A 21,728-nucleotide genomic window follows, 5' to 3' on the forward strand; every position below is an offset into this window, starting at 1 on the left:
TCACTGTTTGGGGTTGGAGGGATTGGATCTCTGGGCGGCGTGGCAGGGGTCAAGGGACTCCTTGGTTGCACCACCATAGACATCTACATCGTGGTCGGTCCAGGGGGCGATGTTGCCAAGTGCCGAGGAGCTGCACTCGGCCAGGGCGGCCACCTCTGCAGGCTTCAGCACCCGATCCCACAGGTTGAACTGGGACAGCTCCCCGACCAGGGCCTGTGAGGCATCAAATCGCCCGCCCAGGGTATCCTTGGGTAGGGAGAGGTGGAAAAAAACAAGGGGTTGGATTTTAAATGCTAGCATGAGTAGCACAGAGACACTGTCCTCCTCCAATATTACACTTTTTTTTTCTTTACAGATTTATACTAATAGTACAATGAAATTAGTGAACAATCTCTTATCCTTAACATTACAGCCATCCCCAGGCAATTGTTACAGAGTAAATACTAGTAAATGAGACTGAAAGTGCAGATAAAGCTCAATCCACACACAGAAATATTGTGCTTTCAATATTCACCCTAAATAAGATTTAAAAATTTTTTTATCCTTCCTTCATCCCACCCTTGTGAGGGGGGTGTCCTGGGATTTTCCCAATAAAATCTGGTCAGCACATCCACACAGCAATCCATCGTTCATCCACAATACAGATTAATATAGATTTAATAAAGCACTTCCTCTCCCTCTTTCTCTCTATCTTTAAAACATATCCATTAAATCAAGTCTTGTTGCATCATTGCAGCATCTTGCAGAATTGGACTCTGCTCTTTATCCTTTGTGCAAGGACGATGAGATGCAGAATGAGCTTTGGGTTGTTCTTTTGACACCAGGGAGCAGGGATAATGTTAGATTTCATAAGGGTTATGTAATGTGCGTGTCTCACTAATGAAGACGAGCGGCAGCCCAGTATGAGGATAAACACCATTAGGTTTCAGTCTGTTTATGTGTGAAAAGCTATTGGTGCTCCCCTAAAATAGCTCTCTCTCCACCCAAACATGTAACAATCAATCCATCCATCCATGCATCCATTCATCCATGCATTATCTGTTTATCCCTCTATTCATCCATTCATCCATCCACATGTCTCATGTTTTCCTGGCCCAGTATACATCCATCCATCACTCATCCTTCCACCCTTTTGCTCATCTAACTGCCTGTTCACCTATTAATCTATCCATCTATTGGTCCATCATCCATTCATCATCCATTCATCCATCCATGTATCTGCTGATCCATCGATCTGTCCATTTATTTGTTCATCCGTCAAACTGTTCATTCATCCTTTCATCCATCCATCCATCCCTGTATCTATCCATTTTATCTTTTGATCCATCATACTGTTCATCAATCCATTCATGCATTCATCTGTCAGTCTATAAGTACACCCATCCATCCGTTAAGCTGTCTATCCATCATCCATGTATACATCATCCTGTTTTTTGTCAGTTCATCCATCTGTCCATTGTTCACCCTTTCATTCATTCATTTGTCCTTCCACCCATCCATCCATCTCACCTGTTCCTGTCCTAGTATGAGGACCCCTCCTGGTTTGATGGGATGCCAGGCAGCCAGTCCCTCTCCCCTCCCCTTCATCTTCCCCCCCTGGTAGGCCTTCCACACTCCATCCCTCAGGGTCCAGCTGACACAGATGTGCTGCCACTCGTCCTGCGGTAAGGACAGAGGCAGCTGCGCCACCTACAGGTCAGAGTAGGTGGAAAGTGAGTGATCAAGTTGAATATCAAGATCGCATTATGAATGTATACTGGACATGTGTGGGCAGTAATCAGGCGAGAATGTGGACACTGGTGGTTTATGTCAGCAAAACTACGCCCTGTGGACACTCCCAACCTTCCTTACACCACAGTTGCAAACCTCCACTCCTCTCCTCCATGGGAACTATAAGCGTAAGCACTATAACAGCTAAGCATTAATGCATGACACAAAACAACAGCTGTAAACATCAGCTGCCTTGGACTCTCGCACCGTGTTTAATCAAGGTTTTTATTTTAGATGAAAAAGATTATATCCAAAGTAATATTCCCATTTGTCATTGTGTTTATTACCGTCTGCTTTAGTTCTACCTTTTCTGTAGCAGGTAAACAATATATTATAATAATAAATATGTTTTTTTACCTGTGGTACATTAAATGGTTGGTAAAACAGGGTCCACTCATACACACCTTAGGCTATAGTGGATCCAGAAAAACAACCCCAAACCTAAATTAAACTCCACTCCACATCATACCGACTGAAACAGTAATTGGATGCTGTTGCCATTTTCAATCGTACAGTTTGTTCTTTTTACCACTCATGTAACATGGTCTGTCACAAGAACGAACATGTTTTCATTGCTCATTTTAATCAATGAGTTACAATGAGCCACAGACTGGCTTGCGCTGTTCTGTGGAACAGCATAATAAGCTAATAATGATTTACATGACAGGCTATTTTGCTTGACTAATTATAAGGAAACTCGCAGGGAACAAATTATTCATTATTTTTACCAGAAAAAGCCATTTACTTCCATGCATAATATACAATTTCACAATTGCTATTTTTCTGGTCTGACAACTGTTCCAAATTTATCATTTAACCACTTGAGGTAGGACCCAAACCCTCATACCTTGTCATTGATGAGCAGCTCCACAGGGTTGTGGACTCCCTGTAGCAGCACCAGCTCGTTAGGCTGCCCAGGCACTGAGTAGGAGAAGGGGGTGCCGATGCCCCCTTCTTTGGCCTTCAACCACACACAAGCAGTGAAGGCATACATCTCAGTTATCTCTTTTCTCACCAGGCCGTACATGTAGTTAGTCCGCATGGGGAAGGAGAGGACGAAGCCATCGGGGAACGATGGTTCTGTCAGCGCTTTGGAGACACAGAAGAAGGAGAAAAAGAGAAACAGTCAGACAGCAGAGAGGGGGAGAGATAAGGCAAGCAGAGAGAAAAAACGGGGAAGGATGATGCATTAACGGCCAATTTACACAAGGACACTGGTATTTCTCTTCTTACTTGTGCCTGCCAGTTTGTGCACACACGCACGGTGCCTGGCAAGAGCTCAAGTTTTACAGTTAACGATCAGCCTCTCTAACTCGAGGCCACAAGTGTAGCTCTTAAGGCAGAGAAGATGTGGCGACAGTCAGAGAGTTGACAGAGAATGACAGAGCTAAAAAGAGAATAGAGAAGTGCTTTTTCTTTTTCTTTTTAACCATCTTCTTTGCACCCCATGAGCTCAGTCTCTCCTCTACATCTCCACTTCCCCCATTGTCAGTTCTCTCTTTTTTCCAGTGGTTTTCAGCTACACTTACCTTGACTGTCTGTGTTAGAAGAATTTCACGAACAAATGACCAACGAACCTCTTCAAAACCAATGTGACATTTTCAAATCACATCACTGCCGAAGAAAAACTCCTATAGTAATGAAAACCTAGAGCAAAGGTTTTCATGCAGTTTTATTTCCAATTATTTTTTGCTGTATGATTTCTGTTTTCACACCCAAGCCCTATTTGACATTTCACAACCTTCAGAACTCATTAATCACCTTATTTTAATCTACAGCTTATTCGCTGCTGCTGTGGTGACACAGCTTGCCCACAGTGCTCATTAAAGTTTCATTTTAGCCTTCTCTTGCAATGCTCTTATGTAAGTCACCTTGGTGATGCTGTTGTTTACCTCCCTGTACGCATCAGTTCATCCATATTTCCCATCTCTCATTTGTTTATCCTCCACCTTATGCCTTTACCCTCCTCCCCTTTCTCCCCCGGACTCACTGTGTTCTAGCTCAGTGACGCGGTGGCTGACGGTGTCGATTCCCTGATTGATCTTCTCGTGTTGGCCCTGAGTCTCTTTTCTCATGGCCTGACGCTCCTTTTCCAGCATCTTTATCTTCCTCTCCAGCTCCCCCTCCAGGTCCTCCACCCTCCAGGTGCCCTTTCCACGCCCGGGGGAACCCTTGGATGACGGTTTCGGGGCAGGGGAAGCGGGGGAGGCAGGACGGCGGCCACCCGGGCCAGCCGCTGCAGGTGGCGAAGAAGCACTGCCGGTGGGTGGAGCGGGAGCCTTGCCGCTGTTACCATCTGGGCTGCTGCTGCTGCCACTGTTGCTGCTGCTGCTGCTTGTACCCACGGATGTGTCAGTAAGGTTCAAAGCAGCAGGACCTATCTCCGCCTGCAAGACACGGAGAAAGGAAAAAAAAAAGATAAAGTAGGTGTTTGGAACATAAATGATTAAAAACTCCCAAAGAGGTGTACAGAGAGATCACAAAAGAAATGCTGTGCAGAGAAGAAAACAACTAATCTGTTCACGGAAGATCTTTAACGGAAGCAGCCAGGTTTCAGTTGTTGTTATAATGGTGGCGGTGGAGGTTGTAGGCAGTGGCATCAATATTCATATAATGATTTTTGTTGAGGACATAGCCAACAATAACGGTTTTCTGACTGTCAGAGTCGGTCTGACGGTTGGTTGGTCTGGCTACAACTTGGGTTCAGACTTGAAACATCTCAACAACTATCAGAAGGATGGTCATGACATTTTGTACAGGCATTCATGGTCTCCAGAGGATACCGATGCTTTCCCTCTCGCACCATCAGCAGGGTGACATTTTCATCTTTTAGTGAAATATCTCAACACCACTTGGATGGATTATCATGATACCTACTACACATATTCATGTCCCCCTCAGGATAAAGTTTAACAACTTTGTTGATCCCCTGACTTCATCTTTTAATGTCATTATAAGCTTTGAGATTCCCTTTTATAATTTTGCCCTAATGCAGTCTAAAGATCAAAAGCTTGGCTTTTCAATTCAATCCTGGATTTGGACTTAAGCACGTAGATCCTCCCTTTCTCAAAATTAAATGAGTAGCACGCAGTCCCTGCAAATACGCAGACATCTTGGGCAATGCCTTCCTTAGTAGGAAGTGTCTGTTGGAAAGATTGTGATTGTCCTTATTGACTATTGATGGGCAGAGCTGGGGTTAATATAAGCTTTGAGAGCGGACATTTGGCCCAGAGACTGTACGTTGCATGCGGAGCCTGAAAGTCTGGGTTTCAGTGGACTATTTGCATTAATCTAGCATGAGAAAAATGTGACTGCTCATCCCACTTATTTTTGAATTGTGTGGATCTTTGCTCTTGGCAGGTTGCACCCTAGAGGACTTTAAAACATTTAATATAAAAGAACAAGTGGAGCCTATTCCTGTCTTCATAGTAGTAGCATAACTAAACTAAACTGAAATGAAACTGAAGGAAGAGGAGTAAAATGATAATGCAGCAGCACAGCGATAGGCATTGTAGTGATGATAGTAGTACCCCAGCAGTGGCAGTTATTAGTATTCAGAGCAGAAGTTGAAAAAAGAAGGTGTTGGTGAAGCAGCAGTAAAGAGAGGGATGCTGCTGTTTGTGGATGAGACGACTGCGAGGGCGATATATAATATCAAGAGAGTTGCTGAGGCAGGGCTGGATTTGGACGTCCAGGATATAAATTCACACTGATGGAGACAACCTTGTAACTGACTGTGCTTGAAGAAGGCTGGCAGTGATGCAGCAGTGTGTGCATGTGTGTGTGCGTGGTTATAAGCCTCTCTATGTCTCAATCTCAGCACACACACACACACACACACACACACACACACACACACACACACACACACACACACACACACACACACACAGGCTGAGAACCTGACTCCCCCCACACCACACCACCAGCCTCCTTCCTGTCCAGCCAGCTTCATCTTTTATTTATTCCTCTATCCTGCTGTTTGATGCGGAGGTAGAGGGGAGGGTGCAGAGGGGTGTGAGGGCCAGCAGGTGGAAAGATTTCCCTTGGGCCCACGGGGAGCGTGCGCAAGAGCATCTGTATCACGAGTGACTTGTCAGAGGAGAGGTGAGGTGAAGATAAAAGAGGGAGAGAAGGATCCAGAGGGGGAGGGAGGATGTTAGAGAAAGATCAGGGCACCTATGATGATGAACGTAGATGCCACTGCAAAAGCCTTTAAACCTTCTCACTGCCATTTTCCTGCACACAGCCAGTGTGGCAGTGGGTTGTGGCATTTTTTCAAACTGAATCTTTACATTTTGGCAAAGTAAATAAGAAATTCAGGGAGGTAAATTTCTCCACGTTTACCAGAGAGGTCTTAAACTGGACTTCACAGTGAATAAACACTGGGGACAACTGGCTGTTTAATGGAACCGACACAAGCCTAGTTTAGTCACTGGACAACAGTGACTAATTCATAATTTTGGTATCAGTCAAAATCTCCTGCCGTCAAACAAAACTGGAACAGGAGGCAAACAGCAAGAACAACAGGTTCTGCCAAAGTTTGTTTAATCTGTGATCAAATCCAGTTACCTCGAGTTTCTCAATGCGGTCCTTCAGGTCCATGATGGCCCTGGCCAGTTCCTCCACAGCCCTCGCCGTCTGCAGCTGCGAAGAGCTCACATCATCCCCGGCCATAACGCGGCGGTTGCCGCTCCAGACGCCGATGCTCCGCTCCGGGACGCTCCTCTCGTCCTCCAGGCCGCTCTCACACTCGCTCAGCTTCCCCGTCAGCTCCCGGATGGTCCTCTGGTCCATAAGGATCTGGTCGTTCTGCTGCAGGACCATCTGCCGGAGCTCCTCCGCGGTGGTCCGGAGATAAGTCCAGTCCTCGTCGCCGGTTCCGTATAGGGGGTCATCCGCCTGCTGCTGCTGCTGCTGCTGTTGCTGCTGCTCCCGTCGTTGCCTTAGATCTTTAGTCTTGCACTCTCCGACCGGTACAGGTGTGCAGATCAACCTACTGAAACTGAACTGTTTCGCGGACCCCCCTCCTGTCTCCTCCCCGAGGTTGAGCTCGTTCAGAGTGGGAACTTCCAGTCCGATGCCTCCACCGAGCCCGTTTCCTCCATCGTAGGACTCGGCGCCGTGGAGAGCGCCCAGCGGCCCGGCGTGGGCCACCGATCCGTGCTCCAGGGGTTGGAGCAGCGTCTCCTCTGTCAGGGTGCCGTTGTCGCTGAGAGGCGCGGCGCGTTTCCGGGGATAAACACTGGCGATGATGCAGATGACCGCACCGAGGAAGGCCAGGCTGCCCGCTCCCACAAGCACCACCACGAACTTCATTCTGACTGTGGAGAGCGATGCAAAAGATTACGGCTCAGAGAAAAAATCTGACACGCACACAGCTGAAAACAGAAGAGATGTATTGTTTTCGGATCATGAAAGGGGCTACAGAGAGCAGCATCCATCCATACAGCAGCGAAAAGGAAGCTTTCATCACATGAACATAGTCCCTATCTAGTTAGTCGATTAACTAAACTAAGTCTGACATCTCGGATTAACTACCAGAGCGATTAGTTGCAAAGATGTGGCACTTACGCAGAGAAGCTGTTTTCCTGAGGCGCTGCTGTTTTCCTCTTTCCGCCCTCTGTGTGCAATACTGATGGCACCGCGCTGTCTGGACCAGAGATGCTCCCTCTCCGTCTCCGTGTTGCTAAGCTGCTCTCCTCCGTGCGTTACCATGGGGACCGTGGGAGAGGAGGAGCGAGGCTGCGGGCATGCGTCAGTCAGAGCAGAGGTGAGCCTCCAGCAGCAGCGTGAACAACCAAGGCGGTGATGGATCAGTGTATGCACTGTGTGCGTGCGTGCGTGCGTGCGTGCGTGTGTGTGTGTGTGTGTGTTGGACAAACATTAAGAGTAAGAGGTGACTGAAGCCTGAAACGTAAAAAAAAAAAAAAAAAAGCAGTTTACACGTGTGTGTGCTTGAATGTTTTGTGGTTTCACGTGATCCTGCAATAAAAAGTAAAGGCCTCCTGACACATTAGAGTTAGAGAGACACTTTCAGTTTTATCAGTCGCCATCAAATCTATCAAAAAGAAATAAATAAACAAATAAATTGGCTAAAACGAAAATAAATAAATCTCAAATCACGTTAAGAACGAGCCACCAACTCCCATAACTACAGTGCTCTCTGATGTTCATCATACACACACACATCTGCAACAACACAGCTGGTACTTGGCGCTGAAATAGTCGTACATCATTGTCAGCCATACAAAGTGTGAAGTCTTTGTCTATCCACAGAAGTGGCAATAAGAGATTTGATTGTGAAAAAAAGAGTTCACAACCAATCTACAATGAGAGGTGAGGAAGGAAGAAGAGAGACTGTAGAACAGAAGAAGAAAGAAAAAGAGAAAGACATAGAACCTTGAACACTGAGGTTTTTTGGACTGAGTAGGAGGAGGTGAAGAATGTGCTTCACCCAAGAGGCAGTGCTTACAAAAACTCACCACTGCTGCCAAACAGATACAATCTGACCCTGACACAAAAGTCCTCCATGGCCTCGTTCAGCAAACAAACATTCGCTCTCAAACGTTTTTCTTCACACGGTGGATAAACCACTTTTAGATAGTTAGCTTTTGACATTAGTCCAGATTAAACAGAGACATGCAATTTAGGATGGATGTTCTGTGGTTCAGTGTAGCCTACTTATGGGAAATGGTCTGCTGCCGGTCGGGGAAGTGAATCTGCCAATTAGCAGAACATAAAAGGAAAAATCCAACCTCAGACACACAAGCTCAGATATCATTCTGTGATTCTTCATTAATTCCAGGAGTTGCCTTGAGATGAAATCCCAAAATTTACTTTGCTAGTGAACACGTTTCACTTTGCACATTTTCCAAAATAACTCACCATAACTTTGAGAGACAACAATAAACCAAAACAAAACATGCTGGCAGCTCCGTGAGGCTGTATTTAGGCACAGTGATGCTCTGAGCTAAATGCTAACACCAGCAGCAGGTATAATGTTTACCTTATCATGTTAGAATGCTAATATTTGCTACTTAGCGCTAAACACAAAGCACAGCTGATAGGAATGTCCTCAGTTCTTCAGGTATTTGGTCCAAAACCAAGTGAAAAACTATTGGCCAGATGAAAAAGTTGACCTGATGTTGGCACTCGATGAAAAGTCAGGGCACGAACAAACTCTGCACAGTTCATCCTGAGGGAGACATGAATTTCATGGCAACATATCCCATATATTTCTCTCAAAACCACAAACGTCAACCTCAAGGTGCCAGTAGAGGAAAAGTAAGGGGATCAACAAAGTCATTAAGATTCATCATCTGGAAGCTGTAAACGTCTGTATGGAATTTCATGTCAATGAATGGAATAGTTGTAAAGGTATTTCAGTGTTACAGTGGCTAAAAAGTGAATGTAAAGAGCGACATGTCTTGTGACTGCACTGTTTTGTCTACTGAACCAGTTCTTGGTGGATAAATTCTCTGTGTCTCCTCTCGTTCATTTATCCTTTTATGACTTCTGCATTTCAGGACAAGTCTGGAGGGAAGCTGCTGCTCTTTGAAGCTGAAGGACTGATGTTTTGAAAAGAAGAAAGAAGAGGTTTTTTTTTCTCTTGTGAAGCAACATTTGGTAATTCAGAATGAAACATCTAAACAAACCTTACACTGGTTTTTAGAGTGAAAAATGTCCTTTAATAACTTTATTCTTACAGTACATTACATATTCTTCTACTTGTAATGCTGGTGAAGAAATCTGGCCTGTGCTTTTCATTTTAGAGCACACTATTCACAGTTATCCAGCTAAAACGCTAAAACCCAGGGAGTAGGAGGGTGTGTTTTCTATCTCCTTGTCGCAGCGTAATGAGCATTGCACATGGAAATGTTCAGATGGTTTGGTTTGAAATTAAGCTCAAACCTCCAACATAATCAGAGGCTGTAACACCACTCCACTCAGACTTCACTGCAGTGACCAGTAGCCCAGATTGTGGATTAATCTCAAGAGGTGGCTGATGTTGCACACACATACAGACAGTCGTACACACACACACACACACACACAGATGTGGGTCACTCGTATCAACCCGCTATGACTATTTTAGTTCCATCTGGCTCATAAGCCCAGTGGTTTTCTGCCAGGGAGGGAAGAGAAAAACAGAGGGAGCACAAGGAAGAGTGAAAAGAGACCTCTCTGTCACATCCATTACAACTGAACAGTAGAAAAATAAAACAAACCACTGCTTATGGAAAAGTGTGTGTCTGTATTCATCACAGCATCAAAACACTCACAGATGAATGCCCAGGCGTGATGACAATTTCACCGAGGCGATATCACCCCAGCCCTCACAGTGCATCTGAAAACAGACAGAGGCTGCTCTGTGACTCTGAATGCATCACCGTGGCTCAACAGCCCCTCTCTGTGGGGCATTTGGAAACTACAGCAGCGACGTAACTTGTTAGCAGGACAAATGTGAGCAGAAAGCATTGCAGTGAGTTTTTTTGTTTCGTTTTTCCTCCCTGCAAAAATTTTATCTTTTTATATTATTTTTTTTATATTTAGGGAGTGACTTCACTTTAATAAACGTAGGAAATTTAGCTACCTTTTATGAGAATCATGCACGATGCATGACTTTTCAGCTGTGCATTACTCACAAGATCCAAGCTTAAACTAGCGGGCGAACATAGGGGAACACTGAGCAGCTGAAGAGTCAGATACATGTTTTGCTACGGAGTTGGTGGAAACCAAAACTAAGCTAGACGGAGTGAGAATATTTGACTTACATTCATAACTACATCAAAATATGAGTCACCGGCTAAAGAAGCGCAGGAAAGTCAGCTGCTTTTTAAGGAGCTTTTAATTAAAAGCCTTGTACAAGAAACACACAGAAAGCAACAACAGTAACAGTTAACATGACACTGAATACATAATCTGTACAATAAGGGTTTGCAAAACATGCTTCAGAAGTTCAGATACATTACAATGTCATCATTATCCTCCACTTCCTCCTCATTACCATCAATACAATGTACATAATTCATATTAGCATAAAACCAGACAAAACTGCAGTCTTGACACATCGAAATCAGTCAGAGTTTGCCTTCTGATCAAACCCATATTGGACTAATAAAAATGGCATTCAAATAAACAGCATCACATTAACATTATTATGCATATTTCAAAAAAACTATTAAAAGTACAGTACAAAGGAAAAAAAACAGCTTAAAAAGCACAATTTTTCAATTCATTAAGCATCTTTATCCATACATTTAAATGAGGATCCTTCCTTTTTTCCAATTAGTGCCAAATAAATCTAGCACTTAAAATTACATCACATATAAATGTAAAACAATTCAAAAGAGGAAAAAAAAAAAAAAAAAGCTTATTAAAATGTCAAATAATAAAATCAAGAGCCCTATTTGGTTGAAAGATAGGCCACTAAGTTGAGTTGTGCTACCCCATATGAGAAGGAAAAAGAAGAAAAACATTGCTATCAACAGTTGGAAACGTTGTCTAGCAGCCTAATACCTTACACATCTACCAACTGCAAGAGTCACTTCTATCCACCACTTAAAGATATTAAAGATATAGTAGATGGAAAAAATCTATTCCAAATCACGATATATCCATTTGGAGAAGAAAATAATCCATTAGTTCATCATGTTTCTGGAAAATATATGGAGGACTCAGTCAGTTTCCACTTTGTCAAATTAGGATTTAAGTTAAGTTCTGTCCTTTGTTTAAGTATCTTGATTTAAATTTGAGCTATAGACCATTTCATAATAGTATCTGTCACTTTTTCTTCATATAATGGATGTGTCATTTTGGAATAAATCCTTCCACGTGTAACCTATGAGAGTATTGAAACAGTATTGACAACAACTAGAACCATCCAGTACATGACAGGAGGGAAGGCGACATCTTCCTCGTCGGGGACACCGAGACACCGAGAATGCTGCGCTAGCAACTTTTTGGAAAAGAAGACAACAGAAACCGTTTGTGAGAATGTAATCCTTAAAGTTACCATGTGAAAATCATGGTTTAAGGAAGTGTTTTGTTTTTTCTTTTTTTTTTTTTAAGATCATGCTCTGTGTGACAGGAGCTGAGTAAGACAAGGTAAACGTCGCCTGGAGTGTTGCTGGGGTTGAATGGAGCAGCTATAAGGCAACACATGCTGAAGATTTTTTTAAAATATTGTAACACACAGGTACACCAGAGTAAGAGCCAAGGTCTGGGAAGGTCTAGAAAGAGCAGGCAGCACCAGAGGAGGGTTTGGAGTCTGTGTATAAAGGGCTAAGTTTCTTTTGAAGTTCTTCAGATGCTCCTGAAGGTTAAAAACATGATTCAAATCACTTTGAAGATTTGAGGAGTTTAGCTGGAAACAGCCTGCGGTGAACAAGCTCGGCGGAGCTTCATGGTATAGAGCACGTGGCAAGCAAACCTTCTGAGATCAAGCTTTTTTCCTCACCACCAGGCTACCTGACATGCTTTCTGGATGTAACACGATGCCACTGAGACAGGACCTGATGTATTTGGAGAAAATAACTCAGTCAACCTTGTTTCCTCTTCAATCAGAAAACATCAGACCCGAAGTTCGTCCTAAGTAGGTCCGTACCTTTGTGAAAAAGGCTGTGCAGCAAGGCTGGAAACAAAATACTTGGTCCAATAGCAAAGTGTCTTGTCAGTTTTAACCTGGTAAAGTGGTTGGATATGATGGATAAATCCATCAGTCACAGAAAAGATAATTTCTCCTCTCTTTCTGCTGGTATGTCAAAGATCGGGGTCAAAAGTCAGGACTGACTGCCTTGCTCAAAGAGACTTCAGCAGAAAAGATGCAACCGAAACAGGAGCTCAGAATAAAGTCGCCTGGTTCGGGGACGGTCTTGCTACTCTTCCCCTTCATGCAGACATTTGTGACTGTAACACACGTCAAAACGCAAGTTCAAGAGTTTAACCGGCATGAGTGTGCACAGCAATGTCAACCAAACCAGCTAGAAACCAGAACCACAGCTACCATCAACAGCAACTGTGCAACATAAGCATCACGACAAACACTGAGGCCTTGGATACCTTTGACATGGAAGGTACATGAGTGTAACCAGAGAAAAGAGCAGACATTCCTTAATATAAGTGGAGTCAGGTCCTTTGTTAGTTTTAACTTAGTTTCGCCAATACAAAAGTCTCAAATACATTTCTGTGTTTATGATATATCAAAAAGAACAACTGGCACAGCAACCCATTTCCAGCACCTAAGCTAACAGTTATTGAATAAGTTGACAGAAAAAAAACAACCTTTGCCCACAAACTGCTGGCAAAGTCTTGGCCTGGTTCAGTTTCTCCAGCCCTATAAGTCGCAGGACACTGTAAACCACGCTACATGAACCATTTCTATTAAAACGAGCACTTGAGAAACACTGAATAAAGCACTGTTAGCTAAAAGACTGACCAGCAACATCCAAAGGAACGAAGCACGGTGGAAAGCTATTTGCTCTACCTGCCAATTCGGAAGGTAAACAGACAAACTTGCCAGTCGCTCCTGATGCTCACAAGCCAAAACTACCTGGATACATGTTTCACAGACTTCAAACACCTACCAAGTAGCTCACAGGTTCAACAAAACTACTATGTTTAGCTGCATTTTAGTCGGTGGCTTCAGCCTGAACTGTGTTCAGTTTATGGACCTTCTAGACCTTGACATGTTGAGAAGTTATATGGCGCATAAGTCTGGCATAAAGAGAAAATTTCACAACTAACTGCAGGTCAGTTTAGAGTCTTGGTGGACGTCACAGAGTTGAAGAAGGTGGTGGGTTCGTGAGGAAACAAGGCAAGCAGGGAAAGACGGCAAGGACAGCAATAACTTAAAAACTACTTTTTTTTTTGTATATTCTTTTGCAGCTTTTAAGGTTGTGCGTGCATATAAATACTTACTCATACTGTATGTACTGTATATGCATGTGCGTTCAAGAGAGCAAGAGGAAAAGGCCTTGAAAAATTGATGAACTACACAGAATAGGTCATTTTTTCGATGCAGTCAAGTGCATTGCATTTACCTCGCTGTATTGATGCAATATATGAGAATCCAACTGTGTTAAGTGCAAAACACACCACCTCATTTATCATTAACAAGCTGGATTTCCAATGAGACTAGGGGGGCAGGAAATTGGCATAACACCTGAAGGCTGCCTGTAACAGCCTTCGCAGCAGAGCATGTATCTAAATAGTATTTTGTTCTTTCACATGCACCAAGTGTGCTTGACAAAAGCTCACCCAACGCACCAGATGGGCATGGGTTTCAGTTTCTGTCACACCAAACAAGCTAAACTCGGCATGTCTGTCTGGAGCAAGGGAAGGAAAACAAATACCATTTCTATCCAAGTCTGCTTCAAAGAGTCAGTGCTGTGCAAGTGGACAAAATATGGCAATTTAAGTGACAACAAGGGCATATTAGCTGCCCCTTTTTGAATTTATACATTTTCTTTTTAAAAAAAATACGCTTTTTTTTTCTGTTCAATGGCTGGGCAGTGTAAAGTTACATCACATTTCATTAATCATTACACAAATATGGACACACCTTTCAGGAAAAGGTAGGAGGGGGCTGGAGTGGCAACACTGGCATGATATTTTTCTATCATCGATGGCATTCGACTTCATAACATCTGATCTCCTATGGCTTGACAAGGGAGGGGTCATCGGAGGTGGTGGCGGGGGGAGGGGAAGAGGCATTTTCGGGGCTAGCGGAGGGGGACGCAGGGCAGGAGGCAGGGGAGGGGAACTCTTTTATGGTGACAGTGACGAGGTTGGTGGTGACATCAGTGACCACCACATCCTTGCAGCTTGGCGCCATTTCAGGGTGCCAGTCAGGGTCTCCTTCAGCAGGCACCCTTTGGGGTTCGGTGGCGGCAGAGCTCTGGTCCCCGGGAGCAACCAAGGGGAGAGTGGTGGGCAGCTGGCGTTTAGCCCGGCGTTGGCGAGGATTTTTCCTGCCTCCCTCTGAGGGCACCGAACGGTCCAGGGCACCCTCCTCCTCCTCATCTTCCAAGGAGGAAGAGGGCGAGGAAGGGAGGAAAGGAGATGCTGACACCACTGGGTTTGCATCTGAGGATGAGGCAGGAGCAGAGTGCTTAGCACTCTGGCCCTTCTGGGTCTCTGTGTGAGGTTTGCTGGGCTTGGGACCCTCGCTGGAAGGTGAGGTTCCAGTGGCGGGCTGGGGCTGTGAAGCTGAGGCAGTGGGAGATTTTCCTTCAGAGCCGCTGGAGCTGGAAGGAGAAGGAGGTGACTGGTACTGAGAGGAGGTGGTGTGGCTGTCCCTGGCCCCTGTGCTGGAGCATGACCCTGGGTGGGAGAGGAAAGGCACAGGGCCTCCACACTGCAGCCCAAACGGCTTCCCGTACATCGGAAACCCCAGCATCTTCAGAGGAGGCTGGAAAGGTCTATAGGGGGCCTCTCCCTTTTTCCCGATGATGCGATTGCGGGAAGGGATGTTCTGGCGTCCTGGTGTAATATTCCTACTGCCTGCGGCTGCGCCACCCCTGCCTGGCTTGTCAATGACCTTAAGGTTGAGGATGATCCTACCTCTCTTGACCTCCCGGGGTTTGACTCTACGATTGAGGATGCGGACGGTCTCAGAGAAGGGGGAGACATGCATGCGGGAAGGGAAGCCACCAGAGTTGGAGAAAGTAGCCGCCATGGGGTCTGAGCGGGGCAGAGGACGCCTGGACATCCTGTGGCAACGGTGAATATCCTTCTTCAGCTTGTGGGTGGCTGCGAGGGAGTTGAGTTTAGGAGAGGGCGCCACGGTTGAAGAAGAGGAGGACGAAGATGGTAAATGAGGTGAGGCAGAAGAGGAGGGAGCTGCTCGGCTGGAAGTGGACACAGAGGAACGCGATGTAGTCTGGTGGGTGCTGGAGGCCCGCCTGCTGGTACCTCTTTTTTGAGCACGTGCCTGAAACAAACAATACATTTAAGGAACCATTTTTACAGTGGAGTGAGCTTCGCTTTTGCAGATTAAAGAAACTTCTAGTTTGAAAAATCAGACACCATAATACCCACTTTATTCCCAAAATGAGCCCTGGAAACATGTTTTTTTTGGTCATTTGTAGGACATGGTTTCTAGGTTTTTTTTAGATGTCCGGGTCCAGATGTCCCAAAATACAGTATTTTGGGACAACAGTGTTATGTCACTTCAACACCTTAAAAATGTACACGTAACACACCAATTTAGGCCAGACCTAACCAGAAAGGTTCAGCAAATAGAGTTATTTACTATTTGTGATTAAAATAACAACCGATTCAACAGAATTCTCCACTGTTGCTCTAGTTGTTGATGCCACTCTAAATCTGTCTCAGATGGGCTGACCTTATTCTTACTTTAACAGCAGAAACCACGAGCAGAACTTTCAACTTTCCCGTTAGGTGCTGTTACCTGAGAAAAGGCGCCTAATTGAGAGGAGTTAGGTTAAATTGTTTCTCAACGGCTTAAATTACATTTCAACTTTCTAAATGAAAAGTAAGAATCTGAAGCTCATATCCATGCAGATATACAAACACTGAAAACTACCTTCATGACAAAGTTTTTGGGTTTTGGTCCCCGTTTCTTCGGCCCATGCAATTCCCTTTCCCGTTCCCTAAAAGAAGGAAATAACAGATTAGCAACACACAATACAGAGGACAAACAGGCTAAAAAAAGAACAAGACAACATGAGCAAATATGAAACAAATCAAAAGATGAGACAGATGAAAGTTGTGGGTGTGTGAAAGTAGAGCAGTCAGGCACAGAGAGCATCTGAAGCCATGTTTGAAGACAGCCGGTTTCTTTGTCTTCACGTGTCCATTTTAGTTTCCACTTGGTGTGTCATTTTAGTTTTGCCTGTTTTATGGTGGCCATTTTAGCTTCCTGTCAACTTTTAGTTTACTGTTAACATCTACTCTCAGCACAGCAGTGCAAGTGGCTTGGCAGCAGACATTAAGGACTCAGATGGACTTTTTACAATCAGAGAGGAGGAGGAGGAACGTAAAGACTAACAGCAAAAACAAGCACTTACAGTAAGATACATAAGCGTTAACTTAAAGTAGGGACATACAACAATGAGGAAATAAAGACTAAAAACTGAAATGAACAAAACAGACAGCCTCATAATATTAAATGTTAAGGGCTAGGATTGAAGCCTAGCAGACAGTGACAAACTGTAAGTACACACAATAATGTGCAAAATGAGACTTAGATTTTGCACATGATGTGTGTACTCTCATTGTGTACCGGCTTTACTCACTTTTGCTCAAAGCCCAGTATCAGCCTGTCATCCAGAATATTCTCCTCTGGCTCCCAAGTGCTGTGTCTGAACAAGGACGGAGAGCCATGAACAAAACACACAACAAAGGAAACATTTTACCACAAAAGAATTTTGCACCAAACTGGACATAATCCACATTTTCAGTTTAATGTGAAGCGCAGCCACACAGACAAATGCCTCCCTTTAAAGAGACTGAGGCTTGAGACTTGTGATATTTACGTTAAAGCCATCATTAAGAGTAACACTTACTTCATTGCCCATCCTTTCCATTTTACCAGGTATTCAATTCTTCCCTGCAAGAAAATGACAGATGGTGGATTAGCAAAAACAGCTCATATATGGCAACAGGGAGAGAGAGAGAGATTTGAAAGAAATCCCTTAAATCTGGAATTCACTGGCACCAGCATCTTTTTCAGTCTTTAGTCTTACATGAATCTACATTTAGGAGTTGCTGTGGGTATTTGTTGTGTCCTTTCCACATAACAGAGTAAAGCTTTGTGTGCCTCCTTTTCAGCATAACACCTTTTCATTCATTTAAGGGGGCACTGTGTAAGAATTGCTAACTGTTGAATTCATACTACCAGAAATTCAGGGTGTCCACCCTTGTCATAACAAAGAAGGAAATGCACTTTGGTTAGCACACTAATTTTCAGTAGATATCTTTGCAAAACAATAGGTAGGTATATTTCAATTAAGAAAAATCCCCTGATGTGATTGGGAATTTCATCACATTTGATTGGGAATGCTTCACAGCTATAATGTGGATGTGAACTCATCCTGGCTCTCACAGATATAATCCCATTCCTACTCAAGAAAGGCATGTAGACTTTCACCAACTTTTTTTTTTCCACACAGAGGTAACTTGAACTGCATAGTAAACGTAACATATATTCACTTCCAAAAAAGGATGAGTCACTCTTAACAACATTTGTATGAAGTGCTTAGATTAAACCCAAATATGGTAGTCCTGTTTTTGTACGACTTGTTGGATTACATACATCTCAACAAGAAGGGGTGCAACTCTGGAATTCTAGCAGGCAATCCAGAAGTAACTGGAGGCCTGGTGGGCCCGTTGGTTAACCGTGTATACCAGTCACTTAAGATGGTATCCTACCATCATTTATAGGGTCTTTTCCAGTATAGAGGCCAGTAGCAGGCTGATAAAACAAGGAGATCCATCAGCTGTGCTTGATAAGACTCCTTCCTCTTTAACAGTACATGAGTGCAAGCACTATGTTTTGGGAACCACTTTTCACAGCCTACAGAAGAAGGCACCAGTCTCAAACAGTCTTCAACGTGGGTGCAACATGCACCTCTTCCACAGGCTGTAAAATGAAGATTGTGACCGTATAGCTTTAGCTACCATTAGCTGGCAGAGAAGTCAGGCCCCTCCATTTCAAAGCACAGCCCACATCCCATCGGCTGGACTGCCTTGTTCTTTTTCGGCTAGCCCCGTCTTTGTGTCGCTGTTTTTATTGCCCTGCTAATGCCTGAATATACGAGCCATGACTGGTCGCCTTGCTAGTTAGCTTCTAGCTAGTTGTGAGTAGCAAAGTAAATGCATCCGCCAGCCACAAGGCCTCTATAGCATTGCATAGGCGCAAGAAGACAGCCCCGAGCCTATGGACTGGAGCAGTGCCGCGCCGTGCCGTGCTGACCGCGGCCAACATCTGCAGGCAGTCAAAAGACGCGGGACGGCGGCGGCGTGTCTCACCTTACGAACGCGGCGTTTCAGTATGGCTTCCGCGGCGAAAATACGATCCCCCGCCGCCGAGAGCTCCATCTTTCATGCCCGAACTAAGCTACCTGTCTCCGTTTGCCTCTCTCCAGACGACAAGCTCTGCTGTCTGCTCGGGCCGACCACAGCCAAACTGTGTGAGAGGCGGCAGACACACACACACACTCTCTCTCTCTTTCTCACACACACACACTCTCTCTCACTCAGTCACTCACACACACTCCACTACAGCGGCAGCGGCGCGGCCAGCCTGCTTTCTGTCACGTGGCCGGGGTCAGCCCCTCTGGTCGTCCTGGCAACGATCAAGACACTCACGAGGATGCAAAGACCCGCGCGCTGTTTTGAGCTCTCATCGCTGTGTAATGACAGGCGGCGCCATGATAACTCCTCCCTAAACACATGGAAATGTACTCAGCTTACAGAATAATTAAGAATAGACAAGTGTAAACTGCACGTTTCTAATTCCCAACTTTGATTTGATGAGCCGTAGCCATGATTTTAAAAATACCGACCCCCCCCCCAACACACACACACGCACACACTCGCGCACACGCACACACACACACAATGGTTGATGATTTATAATTAGACCAATAACTAAACCTGCAAAGTCTTTCTCGACATTATGTGTGGTTACTTTCATGTGTTTAGATAAGCATGGTAGATCTCTGAAAAATGATCTCATATTATTGTTTATTCAATAGGCCTATCTATGTTTTAACCAACCTCAAATAAACACCTCCAGCATCCTTTTCACTTTTCAGTCTCTATTACATCTCTCTACATTTGGGAGTTTCTGGGTGTTTGTTGTGTTACCCAGTGGGTAATCCCGCCTTGCACCCAACCCTGAAAATTATGAAAATGTTTCAGTTATTTTAGTAAATTTGATTTTATGTTCTCACTTAAGTGCCTGTAAATTGTATTTATTTGTTTACTTTGTCTTATTACATTTTAGTTCATTTTTAGCAACATTTTTGTTTGACTTAAAATTTAAGTCCTGTACACATGCCTTGTTGTTGAAAGGTGCCACACAAATAAACTTGCCTTACAATTTGCCTATTTATTTTTATTGTATTATAGTGCAAAGCATATGATTGCCTTATCAATTATGATGCAGTGTTGGGCCTATATGGAGCATACTGCCCAACAATAAAAGTAACTTTGACTCAGCAGCGTTGATGCACCCATGACAAAACTGCTATAATATTATCACATCATTCAGAGCTTTAAAAGAGGCCATCTGACTCACAAGTAGCTTTAGTTTTTTAATTTGATATTTACAAACAACTTTTTGTATTAAAAAAAATGGAGAATGGATCATTTTCACATTGTGGTATTTCTACTTTTAGATAAGGAACTGAATCTAAACAGAATTTGTGTGTTACAAACATGTGCTGTATAACTGAAAACTGTGATGCTTATCATTAACCTGTTTAGGTGGATTGAGGATTATTTTAATGTAGTAGGGCTGTTCGCTGTTTTGAAGTCACATTTCTTTTTGGAAGATTCAAAATTGCCCCAACTGATGTAGTTTCTCTTTGTGTTGTCTTGTTCCAGTAATTGATATTTGTTCTAATTTCATTTCTCAAATTTACTTTACTTTCTCAGTTTCATTTCTTCTCCAGTTGATCAACTGACTGAAATTTAATGGTTTATTTATATACTGTTGTATAATTAGACAATGGTGTAGCCCAAAAATCTGGGCCCCATACATATGCATCCTCAGTGAGGCCCCTTCCCCTATTTAATACATTCATTCTAACACCTGTGCAAATAACTGAATCAGTAACCAAACAAATACATCTGTTGTGTTTGTTAGGGTAATCAGTAATAAAGTGCTTTAAACTCAGTATATTTGAACTTCTTTTCTCAACATACTGTAATTACCGTGTGAAACTTTCACTGTGATGATTTACAAATATTTTTATACAAGTCATTTTTAGGCATTTATTTTAACCTCACAATAAGACATAAGTCGAAAGCCACCTAACTCTGACCCCTACATGGAGAGAGGATAACAGTATTATTGTATTTCATTGTAAAAGGCAACCAAATATGACTTCAGTGAAACAATTTTTTATTTGCAGAAGTAACGTGAATTAGTTTCTAAAAAGTGCAGCATAGAAGAAGCAAGATAAAACTTTACAAACTAAAAAGGCACAGTCCATAAATGTACAAAACAGGCATCACTAGTGTATAAACTGAAAACATAAGACTAGAACCTGCTACCACTCTCAAGCTGATTGACTGGTCTGAATACAGAAGGAACTGTTAAACAATAACTCAGTTTAAACCATTCCAGGCAAACCATTCAGATACTGTGGAAGATAAAAACTATTTGTTTTATGAAAGTTATTACTTGAGAAACATGGTACTTTTAATTTACAAGCTCAGCTGGTAGAATATAGAAGTAGAATATGCTGATGCATACAGTTTTATTAATGATGTTTTTCCCCTCACCGCTACACCCTTGGGACGAGGTGCACTTCTCTAGCTTCTTTAAATTGTAATAAGGGTCATTGCTTGGTTTGTGAAAGTTAGGATATAGCTGTTTGCCCCAGAGTGAAAAAAATAGCTTGGGCAGTGGTGCTACACACAACTGCAATAAACTTAAATTTAATAAGTAGCCGACAAAACAGCACAGTGATACACCAAAGCCACAATAATAAATTAACAAAAAAAAAAAAAAAAAAAAGATATGCAACATGTTGCGAGACAGAACATATATAGATAAATAGGACTATAACCACAAAAACCATAAAATGCATAGAACTAGAAACGTCTCTGCTTTGCTGGTGGGACTTTCCCATGTGAAGAAAACCCCAGCATCTTCTATGTAACATGCCACCGCCCCCCTTTGACATGACAGTCAGCGCCCTTGAGCTCTGATTGGAGGAGCTGACGTCAATCACGATTTGCAGCACGTTTGGTTGCAG

At 43.5% G+C, this 21,728-nt stretch overlaps 1 protein-coding gene across 1 annotated transcript; it reads right to left on the bottom strand.

Annotated features, from left to right (window-relative positions):
* LOC121181369 lies at positions 1-18,989 on the bottom strand. Its single transcript, XM_041037305.1, has 13 exons — positions 18,769-18,989; positions 17,304-17,347; positions 17,034-17,099; positions 16,322-16,388; positions 15,688-15,706; positions 14,432-15,618; positions 7,345-7,423; positions 6,343-7,094; positions 4,080-4,157; positions 3,761-3,953; positions 2,618-2,859; positions 1,510-1,689; positions 1-246 (listed from the first exon to the last, which is right to left on the bottom strand). The coding sequence occupies exons 1-13, from the start codon at positions 18,835-18,837 to the stop codon at positions 1-3; spliced, it is 3,222 nt and encodes a 1,073-aa protein (XP_040893239.1). The 5' UTR covers positions 18,838-18,989.
* Between the last annotated feature and the right edge of the window lie 2,739 nt (positions 18,990-21,728).

Source organism: Toxotes jaculatrix, chromosome 4, assembly GCF_017976425.1.
Source record: "Toxotes jaculatrix isolate fToxJac2 chromosome 4, fToxJac2.pri, whole genome shotgun sequence".
NCBI classification, from domain to species: domain Eukaryota; kingdom Metazoa; phylum Chordata; class Actinopteri; family Toxotidae; genus Toxotes; species Toxotes jaculatrix.